At 38.3% G+C, this 26,342-nt stretch overlaps 1 protein-coding gene across 2 annotated transcripts; it reads left to right on the plus strand.

The window, feature by feature from the left end:
• On the plus strand, nt 1-26,342 carry ARL14EPL (ADP ribosylation factor like GTPase 14 effector protein like). 2 transcript variants are annotated; one of them, XM_054488501.1, is made up of 5 exons: nt 1-34; nt 18,501-18,593; nt 18,826-18,930; nt 20,865-21,004; nt 25,577-26,342. In XM_054488501.1, exons 3-5 carry the CDS (start codon nt 18,835-18,837, stop codon nt 25,797-25,799), a joined length of 459 nt encoding a protein of 152 aa, XP_054344476.1. In that variant the 5' UTR covers nt 1-34; nt 18,501-18,593; nt 18,826-18,834; the 3' UTR covers nt 25,800-26,342. The 2 variants fall into 2 exon arrangements, with proteins under 2 accessions (XP_054344476.1, XP_054344475.1); XM_054488500.1 differs by lacking the exon at nt 18,501-18,593.

Here is a 26,342-nt window from a genome sequence, read left to right on the forward strand (position 1 = left end):
AGCCATTTTACCATTTTACATCATCATAAGAAGGGTGAGTACAGTACAATAAGATATTTTGAAAGAAAAAGATACCATATTTGCATATTTTTAATTACAATATATTGTTATAATTGTTCTATTTTATTGTTAGTTACTGTTGTTAATTTCTTACTGTGCCTAATTTATAAATTAACTTTATCTTAAGTACATATGTACAGGAAAAACCGTAGTGTATATAGAGTAGGATACTATCCACGGTTTCAGGCATCCACTGGGGACCTTGGAAGATAGCATATAATTCCTGATACATAGCTATGTATTCTGAGTTTTTTGTTGTGGTGGTTTTTGTTTTTGTTTTTTTTGAAACAGGGTGTCACTCTGTCAACGCAGGCTGGAGTGCAGTGCTGCCATCTCCGCTCACCGCAGCCTCGACTTCCTGGGCTCAGGTGATTCTCCCACCTCAGCCTCCTGAGTAGCTGGGACTACAGGTGTGCACCACCATGCCTGGACAATTTTTTGTATTTTTAGTTGAGACGGGGTTTCGCCATGCTGCCCGGGCTAGTCTCGAGCTCCTGGGCTCAAGTGATCCACCTGCCTCAGCCTGCCAAATTGCTGGGATTCCAGGTGTGAGCCCCCACACCCGGCCTGTAGCTGTGTATTCTTAATTGTTACACTCTAGTAGAAGTGAAATAACAACTCTCTGCTAGGTACATATTACCACCTCCTTTTACTACAGGAAATCTCCGACTTACCGTGGTTTGAGTTACTATTTTTTTACTTTACAGTGGTACAAAAGTGATACAAATTCAATAGTAACCATACTTTGAGTACCCACAGAGCTATTCTGTTTTTTTCACTTTCAGTGTAGTATTCCATTAATTACATGAGATTTTCAACATTTTATTATAAAATAGGCTTTGTGTTAGATGATGTTGCCCAACTGGAGGCTAATGTAAGTGTTCTCAGAACATTTGAGGTAGGCTATGCTAAGCTATGATGTTTGGTGCATTAAATGCATTTTCCACTTACTATAGGCTTATGGGGACATAACTTCATCATAAATTAAGATCACCTGTAATTTTTTCATTGAAGAAAATCTAACTAGATGAATAAAATTATCTTGATTTGGGTGGTACAACATGACTTCAAAATTCTAAATGGAATTTAGAGGCACAGAATGAAAAATACAGGTAGTATTATCTATTCTATTTTAAAAATGTAGATCCTTGGATCAAGATTTTCAAGATAATAAGTTGCAGGCTTTTTAATAGAAATTCTTTCTACCCAAGCTATATTCTTAAAAGTATATTATAGCTTATTTTGTTTGCTAAAAAGTTTGTTTCATGAAAAAAAGGCTGTGTGTGTCTATTTAAAATAGAGTATATGTTTGTGGGAATAGTGTGTATGTGAACACTTGGCTGTCCTCAGCTGAACTGTGCTTTAATTATTTTGATTGCCGTGGAAAAGAAATAGCAGGATATAAAGGCTTCCTCACTTTCTTTGCTTTCTCTCACAAACAATACCAAGCAATAAGATGAGGCTGTCACCTTCTCTGCTCTCAGGCTTCTACTGAAAGTGAACTATTTTGATGACATGATGAGTCCTAGACTGTCAGGATTCACAGATACACATCAGAGGATTAAAGGGGCTCTAAGCATGGGGTTTGTGAGAGTTTTGGGTTTTCTATCCTCTGTGAAATGATCACCTTGTCTTTGAAAATAGTTCTTTAGTGTTAGCATGTCTTACTTGAGATCAACACAGGCGGTTAGTCCCATCATTTCCTTTGGGTAGGGACAATCCTTGGTGATGCCAGGGCTCTCAGGGTTCATTTAGGAGATTGTCCTGAGAATGCCCCGTAACAGAGAATAGCTATGGTTTCTTCCAGAAAGTGTTCCTTTGACTTGTCAATAGTGAGCAGGAGGCCTTTCTGATCACTTATCACTAGAGGGTGGCCTCAGTATTTATGAACTCCTGTGAGAGGGCGGCAGGATCAAAGTACTAGTAGTAGCACTAGAAATGAAGTATTATTTATTTCTTCACAAGGTTGATGTTTTCCTTCATTTCCCCCAACAACTACCCCCATTTTTAGAGAAATGTTACCTCCTTTTATAAATAAGTTCAGAGAGAAGTTTTGACCTGCTCAACTAGAAGTAGCACAACGAAGTAGGGAAGAGCTGTGGTCAGCAGGAAAATTCTGCTACCTGCTGAGTGTCTTCTGTGGGTGATATACCATACTGAGCTATGTGCTGTATATGCCTTGTCTCAGCCTCAAAATACCGCTATGAGGCAGTGTGTCCAGTAGGCTTCAGTTAGAAAAACAGAGACCAGACTAATTTTGTTTGTTTGTTTTAGCAAAGAGATTTCAATGTTAAGGATTTGTTAAACAAGTATTAGAGAAGTGAAAAAACAAAAGAAGAACCCCAAGTTATAGCTCAGGAACTAGTTCTCAGCCTCAAAACTGGGGAATAATGGGCAAAGGTTAAAGTTACTAGAATGTAGAAGTTTGGATGAAGGAGTATAAGATTTTTGTTTTGTTTGATTTCACCCAAATCTCAGGATCTCTCTCCTTCCCAACCAATGTTCTAATGCTTGCACCTGAGCCTTGGCAAAGCTGTGAATTCAACTTGCATTGTAATGATATATTCCACAGAGCAGCTACAAAACTTAAGAGACTCTTTTACAGCTGCCTTAGAAGTTTTCTGGTTCTCTGACCATGTCTCAAGCTGGTCATTTTCATCTCGTAAGCACTCCAGTGCACACAAAATAGCTGTCTCACCATATGATCCTCATAGTGGTTAAACAAAGCAGCCACTTGGTCCCAGAAGGCACTTGCTTCAGTAGGTACTTCATTTGTAATCAACCACAGGTGATTGCTGATTAATCGTGGGGGTACTAGGAGTCAGCACTGTATTCAAGGCCAAAGCCATGATCAAGCCTAAGCTCAGAATCTTATCTTGAGAATCTATTTCCTAGAATTCTCTATAGTTGGTCAGGAAATCGGAAACCATATCGGCTTTTTTGACTGAGAACTGATGACAAGGAATTGGTATTGGAGAACCAAAATGACAAAAGAGTAAGGCTGAGAAAACATCGAGACAGTGCTAGAAGCTAGCACTTCTAGGGTAGGGGTAACAAGGGAGGAAGTGGAGTTATTAGAACCTAGAAGCTGGTGTGGCCACTTCAGAATCTCAGAGACAGGGCTCAGCCCAGCCAGAATCCAGACCTTAAGGAGAGGGTCAACTTGACTGGGGCTGATACCTCAAAAACTCAGAGGAAAGCCCCTTGGAGCTGGACTCAGACCTCTGAGGAGCAGGCTCTCGCCAGCTGCTGCTGGTATTTCTGTGGGGAACACACTAAGCTGGTCTGGGAGACTGAGGGAAGAATCCTGAGAACTGCAATTCAACAGCCACTGCCGGAAGGAAAAAACATTGCTGAGGTGATACTGACAGCAACTGGAAGCAAACAGGAAGGAGTAAGCAAGCCCCTTCTTTGTCTTCCAACCTTCCACGTCCCTCAACACCCCTGTTGGCAAAGCTGGCAAAGCCAAAATGTGGTTTACACAGTCTGAGTCCTAACACCACAAAGCAGAGCATTAAAAGGTGGTTTTGGAACTGAGAGACAATGGCTTACTCACCAACTCAGGTCAGTATAATTGTTCTGATCTCAACACGTGGGGAAATAGGGTCTTAAGGCGCTAGCAGAAGCAGAAGCTAGAATTTAAGACCCATGCGCTCTATTGCCAAACCCCATTCACCTTTGGGTTTTCCTTTTATTTATTAATTTAGGACATGGTTAGGATACTATTAGCACTCTGAGAAGCCTCTCTGAAAGCTTTTAAAACACATACATCTTTCGTAGACCAGAAATAATACTGTGTCAAGTGGGAAGCTCCTGGAAATAACAGGCAGTGCTTCACATAGAAATGGATGTCCAAAACAATGGAAAATTTCCGAGATAATTATTATAAGAATAGTTAAATTTGGACTCGTTCTGACAAGAAATTTTAGGTAAATGCATTTAAATAGACAGTTGCATCTACTTTGCAAACATTATTTAGACATATTTTTAGGGGCTTATGGAAGCTCTAAAATGACTAGCTTCATGCTGTCAAGTCACTATTTGTTTGGGATTATAGTTGCATTGAAAAATTATAGAATGTGCAGGAATTACAACCTAAGGATATTTTATTGATATAAATAAACTTTATTTGCAAAAATATAACCTAGAAATACGTTTACGTGTCTCCTGAAACCTCACATTAGCTGAAATGCTGTTTCCTGTAGTTTCCATAAAACATTGTAACTATAAAACAGATTTAAGTGAATCCAGTGTTTAAAATATCAGAAATTTAATATATCATAAATTCCAGTTTCAGATGTCAAATTTGTGAAAACATCACTACTAAATTTATTGATGCATTTTGAATATTCTTTTTGATGTTTTCCTTTAAAGGCAATTAAAGATTTTTTTTTTTTTTGCTTTTTATATGTTTTTCCATTTTTAATTTGCAACTCTCCTCCTCTGAGCAGCCCTTTTCTCAGCAGTAAAATGAAACCACTGCATTAGGGGTTTTCTCTAGGGACGTCTTGGAAGTATTTTATGGTTTCCATAATTGTTGATTAAGTATAGCCAGTTCTTGACTGTCAGGTACAGTGGGTGGAGCTACTCTGGGACAAAGAGAAGGCCCAGCATGGCTCTTGCATCCCATCCCATCCCCTGCTTTAAATAGGAAAGATTCACTTTTGTTGGTTTCACACATTGAAGTTTATTTAGAAAAAAAATGGTAATAACAATGTTTGAAAACACATGGACTATGTGGTCTCCAAAGCCCTCTCCAGATGTGACACCGCATTGACACACAGCTTGTCTACTTTTCGAGAATGTTCTCCGTAGTCCATCTTGCCCTGCAGCCTCTGCAGGTCCCACACATCCTGCATATCACAGAGGCCCCTTCCTTATCTCTGAAACGACTCACCTTTGACTATAACAGAGATAAACGAATCATACCTAGTGGAGACGAAGATTCTGGAAGCAGTGTCCATTTTGGCTGATTCCTGGTCACTAAGATACATGCCCTTCACATGGCATTCTTCAAGTAGCAAGAGTTGTTTTCTTTGTTGTTTTTTTTAAACTGTTTTAATTCTGGATTAGGGGTTTTGTGCCATCTGCTGGACATAGTTATTTCACACATAGAGAGTTCTACATTATTCTTAGAAGTATTTTTAAAATATTAATACCGTTAAAAATTGTGAAATATATGCTTATTATAGGAAATGGGTAAATATAGGAAATTATAAAGTATAAAAAATCCAGAGATACCTACGATTACTATCTAACTGTTTTCTTACCTCCAAACAAGAATGTACTTTGTTTGGTTTTAGTTTGTGGTTTTTATTTTAACACCAGTTTGAGATAAACACTGCATTGATGTAGGTTATAGCAATAGCAGGAAGAGGTAAGGTTCATGGAGAGAAAATGCTCTCAGTCACTGTTGTGTTTGTGAACCTTAAGGCTTGCATTGCCTATCATGCACAGCAGGAATCTTATGCTCCAATTTAACAGGGCAAGGTAGGAGGAGAGGTAGGGATGGCAGAGTGGGTTAGAACCTGAAAAAAAAAAAAGTGCCTTATATTGCTCAGACTCCTGGGAAACAGATCACTAAGTTACTATTCACAGTGAAAAATGTGCCATTGATCCTTTCTATTAGTGGGTATGCATGAGTACCAATGTCCTAGTTGCTGTGGCAGATGATGCCATAGAAATGAAGAAGTCATATAGATCCTGCCTTGAAGTGGGAGAGGTCTGATAGGGGAGACAAGTGTGTAAGTAACTATGAACAAGCTTGCAAACATAGAAACAGAGGTGCTTATTGTAATTGGGCAATGGGGATGATCACACAATGGTGATTTTAGACATACACTGGGGAAAGCGTAAGTGGGTCCTGGAAGTGGGAACATTCTAGCACTCTAGCTAGAATTTAGTGTCAGGCTAATGGAAGGATGCGGTGACACTGAGGCTGGGAAGGTAGAATTAGGTCATGTCATGCAAGGCCTAAAATATCATGCTGAGGACCACAAAGGACCACAAAGGTTTTGGAGGACACAATGCAGACAAGAATTTTAAGGAGAATAACTTCAGCAGTGAAGTGTGGAGATTTAAAGGACTTAAGGCAGGGTAACTAGGTTAGGTTAGAAGTTGGCCTGGGAAACATGGGGTGGGGAGGGCGGGTGTGAAAAAGATGAAAATTCAATGCACTGAGGAAATAGAGCACATTCTGAAAATCATGTTCTATGACTAACTACTTCTAAAAAACAAAATTTGGACCCAGTTGTGAAAGAAATCTGAGAGCAAATACATGTTTCTGTGGATCTTTAATGGGAGGCAGAACCTTCCAAAATTAAGTGGCTCACCCTGAGAGGCCAAACCTGTAACACTTTGTAATTACAAGCCCCAGACAGCCTTTCAGGGAGTCCCTGGGGCCCAGGGGTGGCGGAGGAAATGAAGCAGAATGAGGAAATGCACAGACAAACCGCCCTTGCTGTCTGGTGGCAGGGTGGGGGAAGAAGGTGGGTGGCAGTCAGCTCTGCAGTTACTGGTCTTGATCCACAAGAGGACAGGAAACATTTTAGACTCAGTTGTACCCCAGGAGGGAGTGTAAGCCTGGGGCAGAGGGTCAGGTCCTGAACAGGGTTTGGTGGGAAGGCTCCCAAGTCAACACACCTAACTACTTGCTCTCTTAAACTCATCCATTCCTGACCCCAGGCCCTCCTCCTATCATTCTTCAACAAATAGGTGTCTTGGAAAGGATGGCCTTCATGCAAAGATCACAGATTAAACAGAAAGAACCAGAATGGGATCTCTACAAAGGTACCAGGAAAATCAAATAGCTGGTAAGGGACACATAGAAGAACAAATATACTATAAAGCAGAACAAAAGACCAAAAAAACTTCTCCATGGAACAGAAACATTAAGAAAACATTTCTTCTTTGAAACAAGTGATCAAATCAAAGATACAGATATGATAAAAGGAGAGATGATACAAAGCTGGGCAGACAGGGAAGAACCTAATGAGATTTATATCCCGAAATGCTTACATTAAGGGGAAAAAAAGAATGAAAACTAATGAGCTAAACATACCTCTTAGAACAACAGAACATCAAAATATACCCAAAGTTCTTAGAAGAATATGACATAGAAAAAAAAAGAAAGCTAAAACTTAGTTCTTTGAGAAGATGAGAAATCTCTGAGAGAAAAGGTACAAATAAACAGTATTATGAATACATTAGATAATTACAGATGCTGCAGACATCAGTGATAACATGATGATATTATGAACAAATTTATGCCAATAAGGTTGAAAACTTAGAAGAAATGGTTACATTCCTAGAAAAATATGATTTACTAAACTGTCTCACAAATTTTAAAACTCTTTACATTCTCAGATCTGCTTTTGTAATAATAATGTGTATCAATCTTCCTTCTTAACAAATATGTTTCCACAACATTATTTTAATGACTACTTCATATCACATTATTTTGTTTTGACTATTAAGTTGCTGCCAAACTTTTTACTCTCCCAACTTAGCAACTCGACGCCTAGGAATTAATACAAGATTTACTCTTGTAGCTAAATTTTTGCGAAGATACTTTATCTTTCCTTAGAATAAATTTCCCGAAGAGGAATTGCTGGGTGAAAGATAATGTCTATTTTAAAGCTTTTGACATATACCAGATGGCTATATATAATTTCTATTATAGCCATTTGGTTTAATCACTTCTTTAATGCCTTCCCTTCACTCCTGTTACATACCAAATGGCTATAATAGAAATTATAGAATTTATATAAAATAATAGAAATTACAGCCATTTGGCTATAATCGAAATTAATAGAAATTATAGCCATGTGGTATATAAGAGGAGTGAAGGGAAGGCATTAAAGGAGTGATTAAAGACTGACGGGAAGGCATTTCTGGAAAAGAGAATAAAGGCACATTTAGGTACAGCAAGAACAAAATGTGTCCTAAGACTGGGACGTAGTGCACGATATTAGTAAGTCAAAGTAGTAACACAATATTAGCATAATAGTTGTGTTAAAAGTAATAGTAAATATAGTAATAATAGTAAAATAAGGAAAATAATTTAATTCTTTTAATATTAAACAATTAAACTGAACATTATTTCACTTATAGCACTCTCTGTTTCAAATTAGAAATTGTGTAAAAAGTTTTTATGCTGTTTGGGAGGCCAAGGTGGGCGGATCCTGAGGTCAGATCAAGACCATCCTGGCTAACACGGTGAAACCCCGTCTCTACTAAAAATACAAAAAAAAAAAAAAAAAAAAATTAGCCGGGCATGGTGGCAGGCGCCCGTAGTCCCAGCTACTCAGGAGGCTGAGGCAGGAGAATCGCATGAACCCGGAGGTGGAGCTTGTGGTGAGCCGAAATAGCGCCACCGCACTCCAGCCTGGGCGACAGAACGAGACTCCTTCTCAAAAAAAAAAAAAAAAAGCTTTTTATGCTGTGCATCAAAAAACACAATAGAATAATTTTTAGAGAGGTTTTAGTTTTATAGCAAAATTGAACAAAAAGCACAGAGTTCTCATGTATTCTCTTGTTATCCCCCAATAGTTTCCCTGACTATTAACATCATGCATTAGTATGGTACTTTTGTTATAATTCACGAGCCAATATTGATAAAGTTCACAGTTTATATTAGGGTTAGTTCTTTGTCTATTACCTTCTGTTCTATGGCTTTTGGCAAATGTATAATGACATATATCCACTGCTGAAGTATCATACAGAATACTCTCACTGCTTTATTATTATTTTTCAATATATAAAAAATATGTACTTATTTACTGGCATATAAGCCATGCCAGTTCTACAAGGAAGTTTTGGGGGAAAACACTGCAGTAGTTTTTATCCTATTTTTTTGTTTTGTTTCTGTTTCTTTGTTTTTTACATTGTTTTAATGATTTTCCAAAATGGAGCTGCTGGAGGTCCTGAAATTGCATAACTCTGCTTACTCTCCTCTCTGTTGATTTTATTTCATTTGCCTGCTAGTCACTCCATTTTTGTCACTGGGAATGATATTCATTAGAGTCTGTATACACACACAGAAGCTACTGGAGTGCACTTTGAAGTTTAGCCATGTCAGAGCCTAGACAACCCCTGACACCCCCACTAGAGCCCTCTGAAATCTGTAGACTTCTCCTACCTTCAACTCTTGCTCACAGCAGCTCCAGTCACTTAGAATGTCCTTCTCCCTCCCTCTTTACCTGAGTTTTTCCCTGTGCATTTTTCAGGATTCACTAATTGGCACCTTTTCTAGTGAGTCTTTTTTAAAACAAATTTTTTTTTGAGACAGGGTCTCACTCTGTCATGCAAGCTGGAATGCACTAACTCAATCACGGCTCACTGCAGCCTCAACTTCCCAGGCTCAAGTGATCCTCCTGCCTTGGCCTCCTGAGTAGCTGGGATTACAGGCATGAGCCACTATGCTCGGTTAATTTTTTTATTTTTTGTAAAGACAGGGGGTCTCACCATGTTGTCTAGGCTGGTCTCGAATGTCTGGGTGCAGGCGATCCTCCCACCTTGGCCTCCCAATGTGCTGAGATTACAGGTGTGAGCCACAATGTCTGACCAGGAGTCTTCCTTGACGCCTTGATTCCCAAGGACAGCACACTAGTCCCTCCGCTCCCTCTGCCCCTCTCAGCTGCACAGTGCCTTGAGTACTTGTGATGCACATCTTGTACTTATTTGATTACATATCTTCTTCTTTTAGACCTTTGAGCACTTTGAAGAAAGGAACTGTGTCTTATTTGCCCTTTTATCATTGGCACATTGTCTAGCTCATTAAGAAGTATTTATTTGAAGGGCAGTGTGGATAGATACCCTTGAGTACATCCGGTGATGGAGCCACTGGTCCCGGCTCAGGTCTGTAGTATTCTATATCAGTGCAATCCACTTCTGGACCCCCATGATGACTCCCACTAGAAAGTGTACCTTTTCAAAAATACAACTCATAACACCTTCACAGTAGAACATCAGCTTGATAAAACAGTAACCACAGCAAACCAGAAGTAATAGTACCCAAACAATAAGGGCTATTCTTCTTGGAGCCTTTCAATTAGAGGATTGGAGCAGCCCAGTGCGAGCTTGTTCAGTAAGTGCTAAGAAAGATGCTAACAGCTTCAGGAAGATAAAGCTAGAGAGTTTCCTACTGTAGCCCCTCCCTGGATACTTGTAACTCCCAAAGCCAGCGACTTTTTAATTATTTCATAAGCCACACCCTATATCATATAGAATTTATTTAAATTACTTGGCTACATTAAGAATTTTCTTATAATCCTTCTTCCTTACATGAAGGATAGTATCCTATAAATACTCTTTGTATTCTGCTTTTTAAATTTAACAATATATTTTGGAAATTGTCTTATGTAACTCCATAGAGATCTCCCTTACTCTTTTTTTCTTTTTTTACAGCTGCGTAGTACTACATGTACTATGTACTATAGTACTTGTGGATGTACCACAGTTTTTTCAACCACTCTCCTGTGTATGGGCATTCAAATATTTCATAGCTATAAACAATGCTGTAATGGATAAGCTTATGAGTTGTGTCACTTTTAAGTACAGAGTATATTCCAAATTAATATACAGATAGCTAAAAACTGGGTAAAATAAATTTAGTTTGGTGCAAAAGTAATTGCGATTTTGCCGTTGAAAGTAATGGCAAAAACTGCAATTACTTTTGCACCAACCTGATAATACCACGCATAACTCATAAGCATGAAGGTTTTACTTTCCGAGAACTGAAGGGTAAACTAAGGAGTGTTTTAGTATGTGAATCCTTCATTTGAAAAAGCAACCAATTTTACATTACATTCAACTTATTCTCTAAGAAACCTGAGAATATCTGAAGATGAAAAAATATAATTTTATAGCAAAAATCATGTCAGAAGTTCAATAATTTCTGGACTTGCAAATTTAATGAGGTATTATTACCTTTGAAAAATACTCTTCAGTCTTTTAAAAGGAAATTATCTTTTAAAAAGTGACATAAAGTTCTCCTGAAGATTTATCAGTTAAACCATTATTTCAAAAACTACATTAAGTGTTGCTTGAGAAACTTGTAAATAATACAGGATAATTATTTTGTATGACTTAGTTTCTTACTTAAATTAGAAAAATAAAAGGAAGTAATGTTCAGTGCCATGGTGCACTGCTATTTCTTGGTACTTTAGTTTTAAAAAAACCTTTCAGTTGGGACTTTTCTTGGTTGGTTACAAACCTTATCGTTTAGAAAATTTTCCTCTGTCTAGTTTTAAGAGCATTACTACATTTGCCCTCAGCCCTTGGTGTGTTTGTTGTGTTTCAGTGTTACTGTAGTACATTAGCAAAACTCCCTTCTCCGGCTAATTGTCTAAAAGCAAAGTCAAACATTGGCCAAAGAATTTATTTTGTAGGAAGTGATTGACTGTGGAACAGTCTGGTAGGATTTTTACAAGCTTTGAATTTTATCAATCTGGAACTGGCAAGATGGAACACATTTTTAATTATGCAAAATTTGCTGTGTAATCTCAAAAATATAGCAGTGGCTTAATACATAAATGTTCAGGTCAAATATATTTATTCTGGGACCACCTTAGGATTTTTGCATCATTGCCAGATGGGTTGCAAGCTCTTATAATTGAAGATTTTGTTTCCTTTCCATGTTCTTTGCAGTAAAAGTAATTAGTAATGAAATAGCAGTTTTTACCCTATAATTCACAAGTGAACAGAGCAAGTATTAACCTGCCAGTGAAGTGGGTTTTAATGACTCACAACATAATATCCAAACCCTGGTGGTAGAGGACAAAGTTTAGAGGGTGGTAATTTAGAGATTAGTATATGTCTTAGACACCGTTTATAAACATGGTTTAGTTTTCTCTTGGGAAAACAGCTTTTACTTAAATGGTTTTAACACTGAAGAAAAACATTATATATATATGTGTGTGTGTATATATGTGTGTGTGTATATATATATATGTAGTGCTATTAGTGCTATTTACACTGAAGTACAAAATAGCAAAGGGGACAATTTGGTATTAATATTAGTTAAACTTTTGAAGTTGACATATGACAATAGAGTAAAAACTTAACTCTAGATTAACCGATTATTGTGAATGGAAGATGAGAGAGAAGGTAAACTCTCATAATCGATTTCATGTGATTTTAGAATAGAGTCATGGTGGAAGAGTGAGTTAACATTTACATCCATCCCCTCCTTCATTTTCTACCTCTCCTCGTCCCAGCTATTATTATACAGCATTAAACTGTAGAAGCACCTTTGAGGCCTTCTCATTTTCCCTTGAGGGTTCTATGGTTTCTCAGCAAAACAAAGGAAAGAAGGCAGTACAGTTTTCCTTTCTTTCCAGTAGTCTTTCCTTCCTTTTCATCCAACATAAAGGTATGTGTTCTTTCTCTTTACCACCCTACTAGTTTGTCTTCACGAGGCAACTCACATTAAGAAACAGGGAGTAATAGAACTGTGAAACTTCATCATTTGGAAGGCGCACCTTTACAAATGATGCATCCTAAACCTGATGCCCTCTGAGGCTAGTAGAGAAGGAAGAGGCAAAACAAGCCACATCATGTAGATTCTGAATATATATTGCTATATTCATGTGTTATACTTAAGAGTGAAAGACAATTGGAGTTCCTTTAATTCAGTGTAAATGAAAATAAAAATAAAAACTAAGCAATGAGCATAATAGGGCCATTGGGATTTGGAAGAAAGAATCTCCACACTTAAATATTTGAGATGAGTGCTTCTGAAGGATGTTTATCAGGAAAATGCTGAATATATTTACCAGGATAATGCTGAAAATGGCACAGTATTCTGGTCTCATAAAATAGTTTCCATCCTTTTCCACTGTCCATTGGTGGGGGAGGATAAACAGACAGGGTTGGTTTTTTACAAATCTTAAAATTGCAAGAAATAATTTGAATGTATAATTCAAGACATCCATAGTACAAATAAGGTGTTGTAGAGAGGCCCTTTTAGATGCTGATCTGTCAGTGACCCAGACAGGCCCTTTAAGGGAGTTGGTTTTAAAGCGATGCCAGATGGTAGCATTCGTGGCATTAGCAATAGCAACTAAGTGGTGGCATTGTGTTCCACAGATGATGAAATTCTCTGCTCAGTACACTTTCAAATCATTTTAAATGTACTGTATGTATTTTCACGTTGTTTCATATTGAGCCACAGAAGTGTGTGTGTGTGTGTGTGTGTATGTGTATGTGTAGGAAAATACAACCACAAAAATATCGCTAGGAATCTGTGGATATTGTAGATAAAGTTGCTTCTAGAGCATTAACATTGATTATCTAACAACACTCTCAAAGGTTTAAATCAAAGTTACTTTTCATTCTAAAGGACAAATAGCCGTGGAGATTTTTTAGAGGTTATTGTCTTGTGGTTTTGAAAACAGCTGAAACAGCTTGGAGAGGGCAGCAAGGGAATGACTTAATTGACCACCTGCACAGGGGTCCTTTCTCTCTACCAGATATGCCCCTGGTGGGATTGATTCACCTGTCAATTATCTCAGCGACCCAAAAATTTAGGAAGTATAGGAACTCAGACTAGAGACGGAATGAAATTAAATAGCTTGACTCTCGTCTTGTATATATGTGTGTGTATCTTTCACTTCCAAACATATTCCAAGAGATGTCTTACAGATAGTGTCCCTGAATAAGTGGTATTATCTGCTATGAGTAAGAACAGAGACCAACTTTTAGGCTAGAATTTAAATGGAACGTTTCCTGCTTTGATAATTTGCTAGTGTCCGTAGGGGTAATGATGGAAAAACACTCATCCTACCCCATGCAAGGCGCAATCAACTGCTGTAAACTCAACTCTACCTGCCACAGCATCCTAAACAGAAATGGAAGTGATAAACATATGAGTCATTTTGCCTGGAGTGCCCCTCAATGACCTGCGCCTCAGAGTGAGTGTGAAGATAGAGGTATGGACCTGGTGCCATTCCCTCAAGGGATGTGGTTCCTGAGGCCTCCACACCTTGCCAGGGTGTGGTATTCTGAGGCTTAAAAGTAAACATCGTGTATCCACCATGGATAATTCAACCATCGTGGCTCCTATGTATAAGCCAGCTGCTTCATCTGATGCTGACCCTAAGGAATGATAATCTGTTCCAGCGCTAAAGAAATGCCTGGCTGTGTTGGGTTATTTCAATGTAGCATTTTCTGAAGGGATTTTCAATGGTAATTTCGTCTGCATATGACTGCTATTGACTTAACTGTGTCCTCTCCAAATGCATAATTGAAGTCCAAATTCCTGCATGACTATATTTAGAGATAGTGCCTTTGGGAGGTAATTAAGTTTAAATGAGGTCCTAGGGTGTGGGCCTAATCCGATAGAATTGCTGGTCTTCTAAGAGGAAAACAGCCTCTCTTTCTCTGTGTGCATACCAAGAAAAGGCCCTGTGAGGATTTAGCAAGAAGCAGGCAGCCTGCAAGCCAGAAAGAGCCTGACCAAAAGCTGACTCAATTGGCACCTTGATCTTGGACATCCCAGCCTCTAGAGCTATGAGAAATAAATATCTGTTGTTTAAGCCACTCAGTTTGTGATATTTTGTTATAGCAGCCTGAGAAGACTAATATAGTGACTTTCTTCAGAATCCAATCCTGAAGTCAGACGTGGCTCATGTGCCTTAAACAGGAGGCTTTTCTTTCCTAGTATACCCTTTGAGTGTTGCGTTACTGAAAAAGAGCTGAAGGAGTAAAACTTGAGATTATTTAAAGTGCATCTTTTCCCATTCCTTCCCCAGGCTTCTGTGTAGAGATGGTAATCACCAATAAAATAAATCTTGGAGCAGTGTTTTATCCTTAAAAGGACATAGTATTGGGGGTCACCTAAATCTGAGATCCAAACCTATGCATCCTATTAGTATCTTTGTGACTCAAATGACTCTTTCTGAGCCTTGGTTTCCTCAGCTGTAAAATACAGAAAATTGTACTGCTTAGGTTCAACAAGGTATGGACAGCTGTATAGAACTATGATTGGCCAAAGAATGTATGATCTAATGCTAATAGACCGAGTGGGGAAACCCAGCAAGTCCCTTGTCTCTACATTCTCCCTGGACTCTCTGAGCATGTGTTTCTTCCTTCTGGGTATAAGGCAGGACCCTCTCTGGAATGGGTCTTATGACCTACAGTCAAACAAGGTAAGTCAGATTTTGATGATTTCTTTACGGTCAGTTTCTACACAGATAGGGTGGAGGAAAAGTTAGAGTAATATTTTAAGGTTTTATGGCTGGCCTTGGAGAAAAAGGGTGCTGGTTTCTGTAACCCACCTTGGGGAAGAGGAATTCTAGCTTCTATGGCCAGCCTCAGAAGAGAATGGGACTGAGAGATAAGAGGGCAGAAGACAGAGAGAAAGTTTTGCTTCTGAGGCTATTTCTGAAACCTTCATTTTGAGATATTGCTTTTAAAACTTTGACTAGCTCTGCTCTAGGAGTCTGATGCTCGGGGGAGCCTCTTCTCTTTGTGTTAGAACACTTTATGGCTCTTTCATAGGCAATCTGACACAACTTCAGAACAAATCAGTTTATTAACCTGATTTCACACTTTTCGTATCCCCATCAAATGCAATAGCTTAGCATATATATGGCTTCTAGCCTGCTTGAAGATGAGCATCTTGTATAGTTTAAATGATCCTGAGCTGGGAACTGTTGTTTCTCATCACCATCATCAGTGGAGATGGTGGCAGTAGGTTCTCCCTGCCTTTTGGCAGTTCTTAATCTTATTTTTGTGTCACGAATCCATTTGGCAGACAGTGATATCTATGGACCATTTCTCAGAATGTTATTTTTAATTGTAAAAAATAAAACCTGTAAGTTAAGAAAGGAAACCAATTATACTGAAATACGCTTATCAAAATATTGTGACAGTAATATACGTGCCCAATTATTAACACATCAAGCAAGATCTGGTAGCATGTCTAAGAGCTACTGTTATCTTGAAGAAGTGATGAACATAAGTAAAACTTTGACATCTACGGCAACTCCAGTGGGATCCCTTGACCAAAGTTACTGGGATCAGGTAACTTTGGTCCAAGTGTGGGTATGACAGAAGATGAGCCTATAAAGATTAGAGACAGCTATGATGACCCTTCACTGATATACCAGAGGGGTGGGATATTATTGGCAGAGATGAGTCATTGAAGTATTTTAATAGGAATGAGATAAAGGGATTCCTGATTTCAGAATATTAACAGGGCTGGAATGTATTAAATGAATTATGATGTCGGGGAGGGGGGGATAATACAATGTTTCTCATTTATGATCAGGTTACGTACTGATAAACCCAAAATATTTTTAAGTAGAAAGTGCATGTTTAGCATATGATATTTTCAATTTACAATGGGTTTATTTGGACGTAGCCCATGGCAAATCAAGGAGCATGCTTTCACACCATCATAAAGTCAAAAAGTTCTAAGTCAAACCATCTTCAGTCAGGGACCATCTATATGGACAATAGTTTTACCATCAGATGGAAGGACTGCATGGAGAAAATTATACCTACTTTTCCTACCCTAGTATTTCCTTTAATAGCCTAATGATAAGGTTCATCAGAGAGCTTATTAATTATGCAGAATACCAGATTCTTTCCTGCAAATTACAACCTCAGTAGGTCTGAGATTCAGAAGAAAATTAGTGATTTTTGAAACAGCTCCATATGATTTTTATCTTCTACAAGTTGAAAAACTCTTCCTAGGAATGTTTGGCTGATCAGGTCTGACATTGCATGTGAGGGTATCAAAGCAAAAACTGATGTAGACAAAGTGTAATTAATTAAATTAAATTAATTAATTTTTCTTTCCTTTTTGACTTTTATTTTATAATCAGGAAGTACCTGTGCAGGTTTGTTACAGAAGTATATTGCATGATACTGAGGTTTGGATTATGATGGAACTCATTATCTTGGTAAAGAGCTAAGTACCCAATAGGTAGTTTTTCAGCCCTTGCCCTCCTTGCCCTTGCCATCTTTTAAATGTGTCCTTTCTTTCATTCATAATATGCTAAGCCAACAAATAGTTTGAAGGACCATAAAAGAGATATAAGTTGGCTATGAGACGGCAGTAAGAAACTCCAGCAGTGCTATAAAACACCACATGTAAGTCTTTATGGCAGTGTCACTGTATTTTCCAATTAGAAATAATAGTTATTATAAATTATATTTTTTCACAGCCCTAAGTATTTACTTAACATGCACAAAAAAGTAAATTAAAATTCTCCAAAATAATGGCAGTAGAAATTATGGCAGCAAATGCAAAGACTGAAAAGTTAAGATAAACAAAATTAAATTCACCATTGAGGCTTTAATGTGTTTATTTTGTATATATACGTATCTGCTTATGAGTTCTATTTATGAATATATTCATTTTAAAATAGCTGTTATTTACTTTTCCTGAGAACTATTGTTTGAATTTTATAAGGAGAAATAAAAAGGTGATTTTTTAAAAAATGTGAATATTTTATTTCTTTCAAGTTTTATTTTAGACACAGGGAGTACATATGCAGGTTTGTTACAGGGGGATAATGCACTTAGGTAATGAGCATCATACCCAATAGGAAGTTTTTCAACCCATTTCCCCTCACCCCAGTAGCTCCCAGTGTCTATTGTTGCCATCTTTCTGTCCATGTGTAGCCAGCATTTAGCTCCCACCTAAGTAAGAACATGCAGTATTTGGTTTTCATCTTCTGTGTTAGTTCACTTCAGATAATGGCTTCCAGCTGCATCCATGTTGCTGCAAAAGAGATGATTTAGTTCTTTTTATGGCTGCATAGTATTCCATGGTGCATACTTATACACTATTGGTGAGAATGTAAATTAGTCCAGCCACTGTTGAGAGCAGTTTGGAGATTTCCCATTGATAGAATTGGAATTTCCAATTGGTCAGCAGAGAGGTGATGCTAAATGAGTCAAGCCAACATGATAATGCCTAACTCTTAAGTCACTTCGGTAGAAATGGCACCCCGTAGTCAGCATTGGTAGTTGATGAGAGTCAGGGAAAACAGCAGGGCCTGTGGAAGCCTCCTGTGGAGAGTGGTCTTTTCTGATAGAACATTGCAGACCAGCCCTGGACTGTCACTCATGATTACCATCTTGTATGGGCTCCATCTCTCTCTCTCTCTCTCTCTCTCTCTCATGCACACACACACACACACACACACACACACACACACACACCCTGTATATATACTACTGAAGTAATTTAGAAGAAGTAAGTTACAGGCATTTTAGCAGTGGGGTTTTATGAAAACCTGATTACCAGTTAGCACAAGCTGCATTAGAAATTTATCAGAAAAGTTGAGTGAGGAGGTCAAGGCTTTGGGGAGTCACTGTGGGAATGATACATGAAGAGGTGTCAGCTAAAACCATGGGAGTGGATGAGCTTTTCACAACATTACTGTGTATGTATGGCATTAACATACCATACTTTTTCTTTCAAGAGTGTGTATAAAGAAGGAAGAATGGAGTTCTAAAAACTCAGAGTCTTCTTAATCCTGCTTAAGAGAGGTTTATGATGCTAAGGACTGCCAAAGGTGCTATCGATTTTCTCCTGGAACCCCTGGCAGAGGAGAGCCTCAGTAGAGTGGTCTGGGGGAGTCAGATGCAAGGTTTAACAGTGAGTGAGAGAAAAGGTGCTGGGAGTACAGATACAGTCTGGCTTTGAAAAAAGTGAGACGTGGAGGGAGAGTAGAAAAGAATCACCAGATAAAGTTACTGGGGATAGACGATATTAATATGTTTTACTTTTTCCAGTTACTTTTTTAGTGATCAGAGATGAATGAACAATCAGAGAAAAACAATTCCATTCAAGAGAGACACACAGATCATAGTTTTCCTGAGAAGAACTGTCAAATCGGACAGAAACAACTGGTATGGCACACAGATTTTATGCTTCCATGCTACTGGGGAGTGCCGCCTCGAGGATCTCTGAGATGCCCATGGATGTGGGTGGGAAGGTGGGCCCAGGCAGGATCTCACAGAGAGGAGCTCCGCCGCCCAGGCTGATAGAGTATTCCCTCCGCCCCACTGCTCACTGCGGGCTGCTCTCGCCTCACCCATCTCCTCTCCACCTCCTGTGTACCCTGATTTTTAGCCCAGTGTTCTGTATGATAAAATTCTGCTTTTTGTGGAGAATATATACAAATGTTTTTATTTAATGAACCTTTATTTTGTTATTATTATGTCATGTTATGGCTCTAAAACTGTATGTATTAACTCATCTAATCCTTATCACACCATACTATTGTTAACTCCATTTTACAAAGAGAGAAACTAGGGCCTAGAGATGTAAGAATTTGCTCAAGGCCCACCACTAGTACGTGGCAGAGCCAAGGCTTGAGTATAGGCAGGTGACCCTGGGTCTCTGTTCTTAACTTCTTGCTGTGCTACTTAGAATAGTAATCGATGGTACTAAGTTGTATATATATGTCGTAACCATACCTAATGCAGAACAGTTTAAGGTTAAGTTTATGAAACAACCCATATACACCAAGATGAAATTTAAAAGAAACATTATATTATTTTAGACTTACTAGACTCTTATTAAACTAAATAAACTGCAGAAAAGCCCATGACATTGTTACTAATTTGTTACATTGAAATTCCTACATTGAAAGCTTCCCTTTTGTTTCCAGGTGGAGTATTTCATGTATATGTCAGCCTATATGTTTTTGTGCTTCTGAGATTATTTTCTTCTACAATCCTTCAAAAGAGCATTTTCTTCCCTCATGACATGTGCTACATGTTCACAATAAGTTATTAGTACAATATTCGATTGAAGCCTTTTGTTGTTTGTCTTCCAGCTCAGGCCCCATTTAATTTCTAATTGTCTTTCAGCTCAGGCCCCATCTAATTTCTAATTACAGTGGCTCACACCTGTAATCCCAGCACTTTGGGAGCCCAAGGCCGATGGTGGATCCCTTGAGCCCAGGAATTCAAGGCCAGCCTGGGCAACATGGTGAAACCCCATCTCTACTGCATATGTACACAAAAATTAGCCGAGCACGGTGGTGCGTGCCTGTAGTCCCACCTACATGGGAGGCTGAGGTGGGAGGATCACTTGAGCCCGGGGGATTGAGGCTGCAGTGAGCCATGATCACACCATAGCACTGCAGCCTGGGTGACAGAGAGAGACCCTATCTTAAAAAAAAAAAAAGGAAAGAAAGGAAAAAAAAACTTCCAGAGACTTTTGAAAATGTCCCCCTATGCCCTAGAAAGTCATCCTAGCAATATTTCTCTTGTTCCAATCTGGCTTTGACTGAAAGTCGATCCTTCAGGTGGCTGAGTTCTGAATTGGAGCCCCCCGTGGAGGCCAGTCCCGGGTAGGGAGTAGCTCTGAAATGCATCCCAGGGCACTGAAGAGGAGTGCTGGATCTACTTTGGGTTCTCACTGCGGTTTGAGACACTACATGGGCTTCTTTAGCTAACAGCCGAGGAAGGGCCTCTACTCCTTTGTCCTTACTACCCACATCGAATGCTAATTCTGATGTGCGTCCCCATCAAATTTGGAAAGCTGAGTGGCGTTTTGCAGTTTTAAAAAGAAGTCTTCTATTCCCCTTGATTGTTTTTTACATTTTTATTTTATGAGTGTTATACTATTTCTTTATTCAGAAAGAATGGCCCAACTTGAGAAAATTTATGCCATCTTTTGAAACTTAATTAGATTAAACCATTTATTTCTTTGTGTAAAACATATATACTTTCATGTCATTATGGTGAAAGTTACAGAAAGTTCATTTGGGGGAAATGTAAAACAGATAAAACTATCTGGTTCTTACTACTAATACATTTTATTTGTTTAATAGCAACAAATAGAGCGGCAGTTAAAATGCTTGGCATTTCAAAACCCTGGACCACAGGTAGCAGACTTTAATCCTGAAACAAGGCAGCAGAAAAAGAAAGCCCGGATGTCAAAGATGAATGAATATTTTTCTACAAAATACAAGTAAGATTCTGACTTATTATATTTGATCTGTGGGATTATGAAATGCATGAATTCTCCTTGACAAAGCAATTAAAGATACCCTCTTTTCATTATTTATTATTTAAAAATATCTCTTCTAAAATATAAGAGTACCCATGTGTCTGGACGTTAGCAACCTTAAGAAACAGAAAAATAGACTATAATCCCGAATTAGGAATTGATTTTTTTAAAAGGCTTCAATAGCTGTGTAACAGAGTAATGGCTTTAGTAGAAAAGATGATTTAAAAGTAACAAAAATGTATCATTAGAAGGATAAATAATATAACCATGGGAATGAACTCAGGATATTAAATGGGCACAGGACTATCATCAAGTACAATGATTGTTAGTGCATCGTAAGTATAAACTAAGTAAACTGGCTGGGCACGGTGGCTCACACCTGTAATCCCAGCACTTTGGGAGCCCAAAGTGGGTAGATCACTAGGTCAGGAGATCGAGACCATCCTGGCTAACACGGTGAAACCCCGTCTCTACTAAAAACACAAAAAATTAGCTGGGTGTGGTGGCATGCGCCTGTAGTCCCAGCTACTTGGGAGGCTGAGACAGGTGAATCGCTTGAACCGAGGAGGCGGAGGTTGCAGTGAGCCGAAACCATACCACTGCACTCCAGCCTCGGTGACAGAGCAAGACTCTGTCTCAAAAAATAAATAAATAAATAAATAAAATTAAAAATAATAAACTAAGCAAACTATAAAGGAAAATGATAAATTTGACTATATTAAAATTAATATGCCCATTAAAAACTCCATAAAAACAGTGAGAGACACACCATAAAGTAGGAGAAGTTATTAATAATATAAAAAATCAGTATCCAAAATATATGAAGAATCTTACAAGTCAATAAGAAAAGTATAAATATCCTAATAGAAAAATTAATAAAATGATAAACAGACATTTCATAGAGGAAACAACAAATAAACACTCAGGATACTGAACTTGATCAGCACATACAGAGAAGTTCCATACTCCCCAGGGAGTCAGAATTTAGTCTGTTGACATCAAAGCTGATGAAGCTATGAGATATGAATTAAGTGTAAAAAGGTACAACCACTATTTAAAAACAGCTCGGTGTTACCTATGTGCCTTATGACCTAACATCTTCACTCCTGAGTATATATTAATATCTTGGAAAAATTCTAATACATGTATAGGGAGATACGTTTAAGAAGTTTCATGGCATCACTGAAATAGCAAAGAAAATAAACTGTTAATAATCCAAATGTCCATCAACAATGGAAAAGATAAACAACTTGTGGTATATTTATACAGTGGAATACATATAGAAGTGAAAATATTTGAACAGCTACATGTACCATCATGGAAGAATCTCAACTCATGATCAGACTAGCAAAGCAAATTACAAAAGGAAAATCACAATATGTTTAGGGATACCTACATATGTGTCATAACTAATAGCAAAACAAGGAAGTGACTATATATATATATATACATATATATAATTTTTTTATTATACTGTATAAGTTCTAGGGTACATGTGCACAACGTGCAGGTTTGTTACATATGTATACATGTGCCATGTTGGTGTGCTGCATCCATTAACTCGTCATTTATATTAGGTATATCTCCTAATGCTATCCCTCCCCACTCCCCCAACCCCACAGCAGGCCCTGGTGTGTGATGTTCCCCTTCCTGTGTCCAGGTGTTCTCATTGTTCAATTCCCATCTATGAGTGAGAACATGCAGTGTTTGGTTTTTTTTCCTTGCGATAGTTTGCTGAGAATGATGGTTTCCAGCTTCATCCATGTCCCTACAAAGGACATGGACTCATCCTTTTTTATGGCTGCATAGTATTCCATGGTGTATATGTGCCACATTTTCTTAATCCAGTCTATCATTGGTGGACATTTGGGTTGGTTCCAAGTCTTTGCTATTGTGAGTAGTGCTGCAATAAACATACGTGTGCATGTGTCTTTATAGCAGCATGATTTATAGTCCTTTGGGTATATACCCAGTAATGGGATGGCTGGGTCAAATGGTATTTCTAATTCTAGATCCCTGAGGAATCACTACACTGTCTTCCACAATGGTTAAACTAGTTTACCGTCCCACCAACAGTGTAAAAGTGTTCCTGTTTCTCCACATCCTCTCCAGCACCTGTTGTTTCCTGACTTTTTAATGATCACCATTCTAGCTGGTGTGAGATGATATCTCATTGTGGTTTTGATTTGCATTTCTCTGATGGCCAGTGATAATGAGCATTTTTCGTGTGTCTGTTAGCTGCATAAATGTCTTCTTTTGCAAAGTGTCTGTTCATATCCTTCGCCCACTTTCTGATGGGGTTGTTTGTTTTTTTCTTGTCAATTTGTTTGGGTTGTTTGTAGATTCTGGATATTAGCCCTTTGTCAAATGAGTAGATCGCAAAAATTTTCTCCCATTCTGTAGGTTGCCTGTTCACTCTGATGGTAGTTTCTTTTGCTGTGCAGAAGCTCTTTAGTTTAATGAGATCCCATTTGTCAATTTTGGCTTTTGTTGCCATTGCTTTTGGTGTTTTAGACATGAAGTTCTTGCCCATGCCTATGTCCTGAATGGTATTGTCTAGGTTTTCTTCTAGGGTTTTTATCGTTTTAGGTCTAACATTTAAGTCTTTAATCCATCTTGAATTAATTTTTGTATAAGGTGTAAGGAAGGGATCCAGTTTCAGCTTTCTACATATGGCTAGCCAGTTTTCCCAGCACCATTTGTTAAATAGGGAATCCTCCCTGACTCATTTTATGAGGTCAGCATCATCCTGATACCAAAGCCTGGCAGAGACACAACAAAAAGAGAGAATTTTAGATGAATATCCCTGATGAACATCGATGCAAAAATCCTCAATAAAATACTGACAAACCAAATCCAGCAGCATATCAAAAAGTTTATCCACTATGATCAAGTGGGCTTCATCCCTGGGATGCAAGGCTGGTTCAACATATGCAAATCAGTAAATGTAATCCAGCGTATAAACAGAACCAAAGAAAAAACCACATGATTATCTCAATAGATGCAGAAAAGGCCTTCAGAAGTGACTTTTATAATATCAAGGTACAGTTCCTTTTTGAGGGGAGGGTAGAGGGATGCAATGGGTGGGGATTGAAGAGGACTTCACTGCTGTAACACTCTTTTGTTAAGCTGGACAGTGGGCACATAGAAGTTTGTTTTATTCTTCTTTATCTATGCATGTAGAGTATATATTTTGCATGCTTTGATGTGTATAATTCAGGATTTTACAAAAAAAAAAAAGCATGAAATGGGCAGGAAACCATAAAACCTTACCAACACAGGAGAATATTTGAGTTAAGGCAAAGGGAGGACAGAATCTGACCTGTGCTATAGGTTGATTTCAGGACCATCTACTCCATCATTCTTACAATAGATTTAAAATATCCTCTTCTGCCAAATTTCCCGGGGGTGCTTAGGAAGATTTTCATTCCACAAATAAAGCACTTCAAATGTGAATCTTCATTAGAAGGCATTCTTGCTAAAGCATGATCATCAGGCAGCAAGTACACATAATGACTAATCCTTTCCCTTCCCTGCATTCTTAGGAAAAGGAACAGGATGGAACGATATTGCTTAGCTGAACAGAAGAAGAGGAGGTATTGTGCCTGCTTAGGGACAAAGGGTGCAGGAGTATTATACATAATTTTGCCATACTAGCTTAAGACCACCAGCCTTTTGGACTTCAGTGATAATAACAGCTATAAGTTGTACAGAGGTATTTTTGTTATTCTCAGGTTTTGAAGCAACTCAGTTTTGAAGGATTTATTTCAGAATGGTTGGGTTTGAGAAGGTGGTAGGATTCCTGTGAAAGTCTTTTGTCCCTGGCCATGTAGTAGAGGCTGACAGAGGCAGTCTGGACTCTGAGCTCTTCTCTGGGACAGAGTGTCTCACCTTCACTCAGAGCTTATGATGTATGACCCTCCATTCTTGGTCACCTCCTTTCCCCCTCCACACTGGGTAAAAAGCAGAATCAGAAAGGAACAGAAGAAATGGCACTTGGAGACTGTTAGCAAAGGTGCTTTTCTTTCTTCAAATGATTGTGGTGTAATAACTGACAGTTCTAATTTTAGGTAACAAAAATGTGGTAGTTGCATTCGGCATAGTGCTTTTAAGAAAAAAATAATTTGTTAGGGAAAAATCCATCAAGAATGGTAATATTTTAAAGAAAACTTTGGGGCATTTGTAGGAGGAAGCTTTAGTTAGTTATTCCTCATAATTTTCTTAAGTAGATTGCTGCATTTCCCAGCAATGCTGGAAAAATGAAGTGTTACTCTAGATGACAAGCCTGGCTGCACTGGAAGTTGTTTGATCTCACATTGACTGAATTTCCCATGACGTCACTGCCATAAAATATTCTGGAGTGTTTCTGGTAATCCCTGGAGTTCTGGTCCAGAGTACCAATGTTTCTGGTAATCTCTGGAGTTCTGGCTCAGGGTAAGATGGTCATGTATATGATGCTGATTGTACGCTAATTTATTCTCAATGTTGAGGATGATTGCACTGTCATGTTAATGTCATGCTTTTCCTTTGTAGAGTAATGAGGAAGTATGACAAAAGTGGCAGGCTCATCTGTAATGACGCTGACCTGTGTGATTGTCTAGAGAAGAACTGCCTGGGCTGCTTCTACCCATGCCCCAAGTGTAACTCCAACAAGTGTGGGCCCGAGTGCCGCTGCAACCGACGGTGGGTTTACGATGCCATCGTCACCGAGTCTGGAGAGGTCATCAACACGCTGCCATTTAATGTTCCTGACTAGGTGCTCTTGCATATGGACTGATTTGTGTCTTCTTCTTACACATTTAAGTCCACCTCTTTCTCTTGGGTGAATTTTAGGGCTTGGGGGAAATATTGAAAAAACATACTGAAGACTTATGTTCTGTCAAGCCCCAGAACAATGTAGAATGGGCAATAATTCTGTAGCCTTCTTAACTGTGTCAACAATTTTCAAGTTCCTTAACATGCAACCAAAGAATGTAACAATGGAGGGATCAGCATTTCTCATCAGTACCCTCATCTCTACTCTGCCTTCAAATTAAAACTCTCTTCCCTCTTTGCTGATATCTGAGAAAATGTAGCTTTAAGATTTTCAAAATTCTGTAGCTGAGAGCTTTTCTTACATAGAACATAGCATCTTAAATTTATAATATCTAGTTATCCTTAGAATCTTATACATCACTGGCTGTAAATCAGAATTGCCATTTGGATTTTAAAAAAAAAACTGTGACTTTGCACTGTATACCCATAGCCTTATTTTTTTATTGTTCATGTTTTAATAACATTAAAATGAAATTTAGTAATA

The sequence above is a fragment of the Pongo pygmaeus genome, chromosome 4, assembly GCF_028885625.2.
Source record: "Pongo pygmaeus isolate AG05252 chromosome 4, NHGRI_mPonPyg2-v2.0_pri, whole genome shotgun sequence".
Classification (NCBI taxonomy): domain Eukaryota; kingdom Metazoa; phylum Chordata; class Mammalia; order Primates; family Hominidae; genus Pongo; species Pongo pygmaeus.